The 11,787-nt window shown below is 48.6% G+C and overlaps 1 protein-coding gene across 1 annotated transcript; it reads left to right on the top strand.

Moving 5' to 3' along the window:
* Positions 1-4,762: 4,762 nt before the first annotated feature.
* On the top strand, positions 4,763-10,357 carry LOC119464932 (BEN domain-containing protein 5). Its single transcript, XM_037725797.1, has 4 exons — positions 4,763-4,798; positions 9,286-9,324; positions 9,816-10,035; positions 10,221-10,357. The coding sequence occupies exons 1-4, from the start codon at positions 4,763-4,765 to the stop codon at positions 10,355-10,357; spliced, it is 432 nt and encodes a 143-aa protein (XP_037581725.1).
* The last annotated feature ends 1,430 nt before the right edge of the window (positions 10,358-11,787 follow it).

The following is an 11,787-nucleotide window of genomic DNA, read 5'->3' as shown; positions in this document are numbered from 1 at the left end:
CTACCACCATCCTTTAGTGTTTCCTACCCTTAGTACTCACGTCCAAACCCATTTCAGTGGTTTTTGAGCGTTATTCTTTTTTTACTGAGTCGTAATTTTTGCTGAGTCATGCTCATGAATATGACTTCTACCATGATCTTTTAATGTTCCCTTCACTTGGTACCCACGTCAGAACCCATTTAAGTGGTTTGTGAGTGTTATGTTTTCTCGCTGAGTAATTGTCATTTTTGCTGAGTCATGCTAATGAATATGGCTTCTACCATCATCCTTTAGTGTTTCGTTCACTTAGTACCCACGCCAGAACCGATTTGAGTGGTTTTATTGCGATAGCAATTATATGGACACTCCAAGCGGATTTCTGCCGTCGTCATCGTCATGGTGGTGGTGGAAAACTATTATTGAGAAGGCCCGAAGTAAGGAAAATTTTTAAAAAATGTCACAGTTTCGCCCTAAGGGCGAAGCAATGAATGCGATAGCAACACAGCAATGTGACACGAAGTAAGATGAGCGGCTTTGGTAGCAATATGAATTGTAGTAAACATGAGCTGATTAAGTAAGCAGGTGTGCTGCGGCGTAAGTAGACCGACATGAAGAGAGACTCGATGACCACGAGAAGGCGCGTGTGAAACGGTGGTGTTGATGAGAAGCGCTTCCCGAGGGCAGCGCGTGCGAAGGGACACACCTGTAGCGCTGCACTGCCGATCCGGGCAGCATTGCATGTGTAGCGTGCGTTGGAAAATGTGGCCCGACTATTACTAACTGAATGAACAAGCGTGGTGTGAGCGCGCACAAGCAAACATAAATAGATCACACTGAATGACCGCAGACAACGACTGTGAAAACGCTGGCAGCAAGCGCAAATACGTCGCAGCGGGCGTGCGGTCTATCGCTTCAACGGAAACTGAGCGGCGACTGCACAGCGCATAAAAAAGGTCAGACCCGTGTGGAGATAAGAGACAGTGCGGCCGGCGAGCGACGGGCGCGGTTGTTGGCAGAGTAGAAGTGCGCCCCCCCCCCGCTCCCTCCGGCGCTGCCGTCCCGCTTCCCTGCTTGCGCGTGGGAGATTGAGGTGGAAGTTCCCCTGGCGCCCGGTTGCAAGATAGGCCTTTGGTGCCGGAGCGCAGCGTCGCCCCGCCTCCCTCCCTCCCTCCCATACCCCCACGCGCGACGGTCGCGTTAGCTTTCCGCCGTGCGTTCGCTCTCCGTGATAGCGCGCGTCCCCCGCACGCTACCACTCGGGCATACGGCGCGCGGCGATGATGTTATCTATACGGAACCTGACGGCGACGGCGACGCCGACGGCAGAAATCCAGTTTAAGTGTCCATATAATTGCTATTGCAATAAAAGCAGCGTTGTGGGCGGCCTTCAGGCAGCCGGTTGTGCCGTCCAGGCCGTGCCTATAGTCGCGACGTCCTCTGCCCAGGTCACCAGCCGGAGTTGGAGATCCGGCTCGGTGCTGGACAAAGAAGCATCCCACTGCTGCGGACTGGTTAGGTGCCAAGAGGCAGGGGTCAAGTGTGTCGGGCAGGAGAATAAGATGTGATCGTAATCGGCGCAGGAGCTGTCACATAAGCGACACGCCGGCGAGTACGTCCCGGGATGAAAGAGGGCAAGTCGTGCGGGAGTAAGAAAGGCGTGGGCCTGAAGGTGACGCCACAAGTGTTGGTGGTGCTGGGAAAGGGATTTGTGCGGTGGGGGGAAGGTGAGACAAGAGAGGCGGTAGTGCAAGGTGATATCGTGGTACGTGAGGAGCGCCTCGCGCGTATCCATTCCCGGCGGGGGCGGGCTTGCTCGGTCAGTCGAATCGTGAGCGATGGAATTGGCCGCCTCGTTGCCAGGATGGGCCGCGTGAGCGGGCACCCACACGATTTGGATTGGGCGGGAGGGAACAGTGTCGGAAGGCAAGATGCCGGGGGTGCCACCCGTCCAACCGCGTAGTTGTAGACTGCTGGCTTGGAGTCACTGAAAATGTATTCCGCGGAGGTTTGCGTGATGGCAAGGGCAACAGGTGCCTCTTCGGCCTCGACAGTGGTCGAAGTGTATACTGAGGCGGTAACAGTGGGTCGGAAAGTGTTGTCAGTGACAGCAAGGGCATGAGCTGGGTAGTGGCGGTACGCGGCGGCATCCACATAAGCCACGGCGGGTTGCCGTTCGTACTGACGCCAGAGCGCCGAGGCTCGCGCTTCTCTACGGAAGGGGTGGTGTTCAGGGTGCATATCCTTAGGGAGGGGACTAACGGTTAGGAGGGAGTAGACGGAAGGGATGGGCAGTGAGGTGGGAAACGGGGTAAGAGGGGAGAGTTTAAGGGTAGAGAGAAGTGCGCGACCAGGCCGAGTGCGGGAGAGACGGAGGAGCTGGGCCGTGCGATGGGCCTCCGTCAGCTCCGTAAGGGAGTTGGACGCCCATCGACAGTAACCGAACCATCGAAGTAGATGCGGGAAGAGACAGGGTCGACTTATACGCCTGGCGAATGAGGTTGTTGACTTTGTCTTCCTCGGTGCGTGAAAGGAAAATATACGGAAGAGAATAGATGAAGCGGCTGAGAAGAAAGGCCTGGACTAGGCGGCGGAGGTCGTGTTCGCGCATGTCATCGTAACGGTTGGCAATGCGGCGTTTAGCGGATGCACCTGGATAGCTCGAGCGCGTTTGTGGTGGTGATATTTGTGAGTCGAGTGATGAGGGTGGAGTGCTTGCCATTGGACTCAAGGAGGAGTCCCAGGATGTGGAGGTTAGAGACGAGGGGAAGGGGTGTGCCTTCAAGGGAGACGGTGAGTGGAGAAGGCGACAGGGGGGCCATCCCCCGAGGCCGAAGAAACAAAAGCTCCGATTTGGCCGGGGAGCAGCTCAACCCGACAGACCCGAGCGTGGGTCGCCTCCGCGTCCACGCCCGCCTGGATAATGGTCTGCATGTCGCCAAGATTGCCCGTGGTCACCCATAGGGTGATGTCATCGGCGTAGAAAGCATGAGACAGAGCTGGGATAGTGCGTTGAGCACGTGCCAGAGGAAGGACTGCGACATTAAATAGAAGAGGGGACAAGACTCGGGAGTACCCTTGTTACCAAGGGAGAAAGAAGGAGAAGAAAGTGGGCCATACGAGATTTCGGCTGTGTGGTGGGCGAGGAAAACGGTGACGGACACGGGCTCTGACATGAAGGTAGGAGAGAGTGTCCAGAATGGCAGTGTGGTGTCGAATGCTTTGGTAAGGTCCAGCGCCTGGATAGCTCGAGCGCGTTTGTGGTGGGAGGGGTTTAGGACATCCTCAGAGAGCTAGAGCATGGCATCCTGGCTGGACAACTGGGGACGAAAGCCGAACATAGAGTCAATCAATCAATCAATTTTTATTTCGCATTCATTCATTTACAAAAAAATGAACGCTGGGACAAGAACTAAAAGCTGCTTGTTTGCAGCTTGACAAGGTTCTTGCCCATATTCATGACAACGGGGGCATAATAAAATAAAGTTTGTACACTTTAGCGTGCGAAATGTACAATCAGTGACAGAGTGTAAGTGAAAATGTGTAAGGTGAAATGTACAATTAGCGTTACAAAGCAGTGTCAGTACAAATGACATATATGAATATACAGTATATATCAGATATACATAATTATTTTTGATTGCTGAAGGGTTAACATTTGTCATATTACATTCTATTTAACATATGAAAACACAGACAGCAAATAAAGGTGTGTATAATTCTCTTGCAGGTTACATCCTATATGCGAAAATGTTACACATGGTGAAAAAGAAACAAAAAAGTTCTTGTAATTCTGGTTGAGGTACAGATGTATAACTGCATAGAAACACTAGTATTCTTGCATGTTATTAAAATGTAAAACCACCTAATTAAAAGAGGTAAGTAGTGACTTCTCATAGCCAAAGGAACGCTATGAAAATAATTACTCAATTTGAATTAGGAAGTGTAGTATTGTTTTCCCAGTAATTTCAGATATATCAACATCCTTTTCATGTAGTTTATTTAACAAGGATGGAACGCGATGGGTTAAACGATTTGATCCATAATTCGTACGGGAGAGTGGTAGCAGCCATCTCTTTCTTTCCCTAATGTTGTAGGATATATCTGTTGGTTCTGTTAGGTTGCACACACCCAAGAACGCTTCATTGTTATATTTAAAATATCTCTGGTATTTAAGGGCAAGGTTAACTTCATATAAACTTGGTAGACAAATGATATTAAACTTCGAAAATAGTTCAGATGTATGTGCGTCGAATGGCGCGTTTGCGATATGACGAACAGCCTTTTTTTGTAGCAGTAATAATTTAGTGATATTTTGCTTTGATGTGGTACCCCACACAAGGTTGCAATACATTAAATGAGATGAGAATAGGGCATTATAAAGGATCAGCTTAACTTTAGATGGTATGGTCTCACGGAGACTACAAAGCACGCCGCAAGCTTTGGCTAAACGGGTTGCAAGAAGTTCCACATGTTAATTCCACATTAATTTTTGAATAAATATAACACCCAAGGTTTTGACGTTAGGAACAAGTTCAATTACTTCATGATCCAGATATGTCTGGAGGCGGGCCAGGATGACGCGTGCTCAAACAGCTTGCCGAGACAGGAGGTGAGAGAGATGGGGCGGAGGTGCTCGAGGGCAATAGTTTTACCGGGTTTGGGGATGACAGAGACACGTGCATGGGTCCAGAAAGAAGGAAGAGTACCAGCCTGCCAAGTATTGAGAAGGTCAGTAAGGGCTTCGAGGGAGCGGATATCTAGGTTTCGGAGTGCCTTGTTAGTGATGCAGTCTGCCCCCGGGGCCGAGGTGGTGCGGAGCGTGAGTAGCGCCGCACGAACCTCTCCCAGGGAGCTGTCCGCTTCAAGGTAGGGGTTGGGGGAACCGGTGTAGGCGGGAAGAGTTGTAGGGGGGTTGGTGCAGAGGTAGCGGTCCCGGAGGGCCGCCAGGAAGTCAGTATCGGTGAGTGGGGAGGAGTGAAGGAGATGCAAGATATCCTTGCGCTGGGAAGCTTTGGTGTGTTTAAGGTCTAGCAGCACCCTGAGAAGCGACCACGTGTCGCGGAGACCCAGGTTGCTGGCCATGCGGTCGCTGGTCTGGCCCCACTGTTGTCGAAGAAGAGAGGAGCAGTGCTCCTCCATGTCCGACGCGAGCCGGGCAAAACGGAGGCGCAGGCGGCGACTGTGTTTCTGAGCCTTACACCGGCGGTGGACAGCGTGATAGGCCTCCAAAAGGTGCAGTAGACGGCTGTCTGTCGTGGTGGAGTGTGGTGCTGCAGGGAGTGTGGATGTGGCAGCAATGGACGTCCACCAAAAGGGTCTCAGTCCAGGCAGAGAGACCGGTGATAGGAGAAGAGGAGGAAATAGAAAGACGAGTGGAACGGAAGCGGTCCCAGTGAACTATCTGTGTCAGAGAAGTAGAGGTGCGAGCAAGGGAGGGGAAAGGGAAAGTGGTGCAGAGGATGTAGTGATCGCTACCGAGGGAGACTCCCGTATTAGACCAGCTCGGATCGGCTACATTTTTGGCGAGGGTAAGGTCCAGATTGGTGTCTCGTTGGACACTGGATCTGATCCTGGTGGGGCGAGCGAAGTCATTAAGGATGGAAAGACATTCGTTGTGGATGAAAGTCCAGAGTGAGTGGTCCTTGCGGGTGTTCTGGGGGTCGCTCCAGCTAGTATGGGGTGCGTTTAAATAGCCCAGAAAGACCAGGGCGTTGCGGCCAGCGCAGGAGAGCGCTTTTGCGAAGGACGAGTAGAGGGGCTGAATGGGCTTTGGGAGGGCTGTAGACATTGAGAACAATGATGCTTGCCTCAGTGCGACGGCGGGGAAGGATTTCAAGGAGAAGATGGGCACAATCTGAAACTTCCAGCTGGTGCAGCACGGCAGCAAGGTTACGGTACACCAGCGTGGCAACGTTTGGGTGGGCCTCAGAAGAAGGATAAAAGGAGGTGTAGTCGCCTAGGTGAAAATATGAAACTGGTAATGGACTGGGACCAATTGGTCCCAGCTGGTTCCAGACAGGGACCAGCTGGTTCGAGCTGGTTCTTAACTGGTTCCCGGTGGGAAGGAAGTGGGACCAAATGGGAGCCTACTGGGACAAGTTGGGGCTTGACTGGTACCAAGTGGTCCCAGATGGGAGCCTACTGGGACCAGTTGGGGCTTGACTGGAACCAAATGGTATCAGATGGGAGCCTACTAGGACCAGTTGGGGCTTGACTGGAACCAAGTGGTCCCAGCTTGAAGCCTACTGGGACCACTTGGGGCTTGACTGGAACCAAGTGGTCCCTGCTGGTGGCTGACTGGGACCGCCATAAGCTTCAACTGGGACGTACCAACTGGCGGCCCTGTGGGAGGCCACAATAATGCAGGGTGTTTCACATAACTTGAGCCGAACTTTGAAAATATACAAATGCCACGTAGCTGCACCAAACCAAGGTAATGTTGTGTAAAGCTGTATCGGGAGTTTCTCATTCTGCTCTACAATTTTCTTATGGACATATATCATTTTATTTCTCTTTTAATTATAATGATTAGTTGATTAGTTCAGGCTAATCATCTAATTCGGCAGCACGCAAAAAATAATCTGAGTATCTCCAAGTGACAGGACACAACATTACCTTGGTTCTGTCCAGTTATGTGCCATTTGCATATTTTCAAGGTCTGGCTCAAGTTAAGTGAAACACTCGGTATATGGGACCAATCAGAGGCCAATTTGGAGCAGCCAGCCTGCATGCATGCCACTTTTATAACACATGGAAACTGGACTCGAGAAGCCTGTAGTAGCGTTTGAATGTATTTGCTTCAATACTTAGTTGGTTAAACCATACCAACGTGCCCAGCAGAAAGTACTATGTTATATGCAGTGAAAATAAGGACTTCTGCTGATGCAGTGTAATATGTATCTACAACTATATCGTGTGTCATAACTTTTGCGAAGGCAGCCTGCGAAAGTAGCGCATGGAATATGCCATCTCCCAACAGATTTATGATGAGGCTAACTTCTAAAAGTGACAAAGGCCTAATTCCGATTATCTGGGGTTCTTTATAATGTACACCCCAAGTTCAGTACAAGAGCCTTTACGCCTTCTACACCCACAAAGTTGTGGGTACCATGGCCAGTAATCGAACTTACGACCACACACATTCAGCCACAGAGCTCCCATGGCAGGTTTGTTAACTTAAACTGTTTGACATTGCAGCCAATTCCATCAGGCTGGTTAAAATTCTGTGACGATTTCTGGAGTACTTATATTTCTTTAACGTGTTTTACTAAGCATTTTACTGTACTTCGTTACAGAACAAGCCATTAGTACCAGCCAAGGTTAGTACATAGAAAGCTGTGGCTTGGGAGAAAATTTTTTTGCTTCTCATTGTGTGACTATAGCCTTAATTTCTGGGCAGAAAGCCTTCTTTATAATGACAATGTTTTGATCACAAAAATTTGAAACTCAGGCGATCACATAGTACCAAGTGTCATCAAAAAAGGCAAGTGTTTTCACTTCCTCTCACATAGAGCTAAAAGCGTTTTTAGGCAAATGAATTTTAAGCAGACTATGTGCTACATAGGCACTTTTACACTGTTGAGCGACAGCCTTTAAAAATTAGAGCCATGATTCTGGAGTGAGGACAATTTCGAGAACATAGAGATGCTTATTGACTGGGATTCTGCTGATAAACACGAGGTCACAGGTTCAACCTCTGGCCATAGTGGCGGCATTTCAATTGGGGGCAGAATTCAAGAATGCTCGTGTACCGTGCTTTGGGTGCATGCTAAAGAACCGCCATGTGACCAAAATTAAACCGGAGCCCTCCACTACTACAGCATCCCTCATGACCGACTCTGCAGTTTTCGAACTTGCAAAATATGAACACAAGTTTAACTATGTGATTGTTAACTAGTGATCAACCTGCCATTTCAGATAATGACTTGCATGTGGAGAAAAATGATCAGGGCAACGGCCAGGATCATTTTCCTAGCATACCGGGTACATTCTATTTTATTTCTATTTTCTGTGAACAGTACATTCGTAAATGCGGCAATATTACTATGCTTTAAGGGGAGATGCTCCTCAGAAACATTTCTTTTTAAATAATAAGGCTGGGCGAATGAAAATTTTACCACTTATAGAGCTTGATCTCTTCATTCGAAATCTACTTTTAGTTTTAGGATATCTCGATGCTTTCATGTCCTAAGTACCATGCATAAGTGAGAAACAGTGCATGTTTGTGCAGCTGCTGGACTTAGCAGTTAGCATGATAGAGCAGTGCAAAATTAGTTTTCTTGTCCCTAACACTCCACTGAGTGCTAATAAGCAAGATAATGTGATTCCCTTTACAGGCAACATTTTAAGAGAATTTCGTATCTGGTGCTTCATATTCAGTGGCTGGTGCCCGAGTACATTAAAAATTTTCACCCTTAAAAAATTACGTGATTGCATTAAATCCTAGATAAGTGCATTCTACATATCCTAAAAATTACGCCCATCAAGTGTGGTCTTGATTGGACCACAATAAGTACATAAAATGTTGTGCACAAACGCCTTCTTTTGCCCAAAATATGAAGTTGAGAAAAATGCGATTGAAAGTTTGAACAGTTGTTTACTTCTGTTAATTATCATTATTACTTCTCAGGGAGATTGTGATGTGGCAAAGCTAACCTTGGAGAGAAAAAGCTTTGGCCTACCACCTTGCACGAGCCCAATGGCGTGTGAAACCGCGGTTTGACGCATCGCGCGCTTAGAAATGTGTCTTATCTGTGCCTTTTCTTGCCACCTCGAGGGCTTTAATCGAGTTTTTTATACTTTTCCCGATCATTTCTGGCTCTGATTTCTTCATATGTGAAATAGGAGAGATCAATGTTGCTGAAACAACTAAAAACACAAAACCTGTTTTTTTAATGAAAATCGCCGTTTTTTGACCCTCCTCTCCCCTTAAACACTTCTAGCTGACTCCACCAGGGTCATTTAATCCTGGTTCTACTGCTACTTGCTGTGGGACAAGTACATTTGTTTTACTCATACCTGAGTGCTCACATGCACACTGTATTTAATAAATAAATGTGAATACCTTGAGCCACCATTCATAAAGTAACTTGTAAAAGTTTTCATTTTTATGCGTAAGTAATTAACATAACTTTTTCCCTGTTCTCTAAACCTTGTAAAGCCATCCTATTTACTTGTGTAGAATGTAATGTAACAATTGTGTTTAGTTAGCATTATTTCAATGCTAAGCTTGTCTCAAAACATTTGCACACACAGCACCATTAAAAGTGTTGCAAAGATTTTAATGTGGTTTTCATTCTTATATAGTGCCTGGGAAAGACTTTGGGCACCTACCTGATGGATGAGGTGAGTTCCACTGCACACTATTTTCGTATTCCTTTCCATGTTTAGCGGTCCAAAAGGTATTCACATGCTAGCCTCTCAACCAATAAAAAGTGGTCATTGTCATAACGAGATGTGAAAAATCGATACCGCCTAAACCATATTTGCCCATTTTGCATGACAGTAGTTCTTATTTTACTTATGATTATACTTAACTTTATCCCCTGATGTTTCAGTCGTTGAAACAGAAGGTTGCTGGGCATGTCGAACAACATAATTTGTGATGGACAAGCCCTGCTTTCTTTTTTAAGGCAATGAAAGTTCACAAAATTCAGCTGTATTTCACGTACTTCTATTCAAAATTCGTATTTCTGTTCTCTCGGTGCTCTACAAATTACATAATTGAACCAGTTTAGCTAAGACCACTGGTTGTGCAACTCATTTATGTAGGACCTCTATTCTTATCGGCAATGTGTTATTTTGACAATGTGGGTATGGATATCTTTTTGTTTCAGTTTCATCTGGCAGAAGGTATCGTTATATCTGCAAATCAAGCAGCAAAAATCCTAAATAACAAGAAGGCAACACTTGTGTGCAAAGACACCGCGCAAGCAATATGGGGCACGGATGGCTTTGTGAACCGAAGTGTGAGTGGCGTTGCTGCCCCCAAGCTCAGAGCAGCTGGGGAGTTGCCGAAGCAGCCACTTACACCTACGAAAGTGAACGTCGTGACAGGTATGGTAGAAAAAATATACAGACTCTGGTAACCTTGAAATGTCTAAACTGGCTTTGTCTGGAAATGTCTAAACTGGAAATGTCTTGATTTTGTCTTTGTTTGTCTCTATAAAAATCGTTGTTTTCTTGATATTTTACCGAGATTATTGAACCTTATGCTGTGCTGTGCCAATTATGTTTTACAGCCACAGTCCGCTACTGCGGCCAGTTAAAGGGCGAAGATGTGACCACAGCTGTGGCCTCCATTGCCAAGCTTCTCTCCGAGAAGATAGAAGACGTGATGAAATCGAGCAAGCGACTGGCGCTAGCCATTAGGGGCTGAGACCAACTGGGACCACTATCAACTGGTTCCAGCTGGTCCCATTGGGGGCTGGAACCAACTGGGAATTTCACCATGAGCCAGTTCAACGGGGACCAGTCTGGAACCAGGTGGTACCACTTGGAATATTTTCACCTGGGCCCGCAGCTTCACGGGAGCTAGGGGTTCCTGGAGTGCTAGGACAGAGGGGAGAGTGTCGGGAGGGTTGTTCTAGAGGTGAAGTGCAGGGTGCTACGCTTGCCGCGGAACCCCCGACAGTTCCACTGGCTGAGATTAAGGTGTGGGGGTGTCTGGCCATGATGGATGGCGGGGTCACCGGTCGGAGTTGGGGTAGGTGCCGGGGTGAGGGTGGCGGGAAGCGAGAGGTGCGCGAGGGTGGCCTCAGTCGCGTTCTGGCGGGCCTCTATGACCGCGACCCAGGTGTCTAGGGTGGTAAGGTTCGATGGTGGCCACGCGGTTGTCGACACTAGCGACGCGCTCCTCAAGTCGCGCGAAGCACGCCATGACGCGCTGCTCAAACGTCTCCAAGAAGCAGGCTGTTTTGCCACGCTCGGGAGCGACTTCGTCGGAGGAGGGTGATCAGCGTTTCCGCAGGGGGCGGCGGGTGGGAGAGGAAGCGCGCGATGACGCAGCCGAGGTTGCCGTGTTCATTGGCTCCTAGGCTGCCGCTGGCTGAAGTGGCGTTTGTGAATGTGCGGGAGCCGGGCAAGGAGGAGGAGAAGGAGCGGGGTAGGACAGACGCGCTAGCGCGGCCTGCAACTGGGGCGATAGCTCCTGAATTTGTAGCTGCTGGGCAGCGAAAGTGGCCTTGAGGGCCGCGGTTTGGGGTCCGACGTTTGAGGCTGCGATTACCAGCTTACCGGTGATGTGGTGGTGGGGGCGGTGGACGTCTCGGACCTGGGCAGAGGCGGGAAGTAGACGGAGCGGTGGCGGCTGGCAGACCGGGCACCATGGGAGGCAAAGGGTCATTTAGCTGCGGTACCAGATGCATATTTATATAAAAACTTTGCGAGGCGAGAAGGTGGTAAATATTTCCGAAGCTTCTCGATGAGTGTCCCGCTCTGATCTCGCTGAAAACCTCCCAGCCGCCCCCAGAGGCACCGGCAACAGTCACCAACGGCGCGCGCGTTCGTTGGGAACGCGGGCAAAACACCAACGGCGTCGACAACAGTTCTGCGTGTTGCTGGTGCTGCTGCATGTCCAAGTTCATACGGCTGATAAAACTACTATCCTTATTCCGTATAGCTCTCTACTAATTTGCTTCCGCAATTGATGCTTTGCCTTTTGGATGAAACTGCGACATTTTTTTTAGTGTTAACCTTTTCTTGCTGACTCATGCTAATGAAGATGGCTTCTACCACCATCCTTTAGTGTTTTCTTCTCTTAATACCCACGTCAGAACTCATTTCAATAGTTTTTGAGAGTTAATCTTT

Source organism: Dermacentor silvarum, chromosome 9, assembly GCF_013339745.2.
Source record: "Dermacentor silvarum isolate Dsil-2018 chromosome 9, BIME_Dsil_1.4, whole genome shotgun sequence".
Taxonomy (NCBI): Eukaryota; Metazoa; Arthropoda; class Arachnida; order Ixodida; family Ixodidae; genus Dermacentor; species Dermacentor silvarum.
This window is presented reverse-complemented; position numbering and strand designations above follow the sequence as displayed.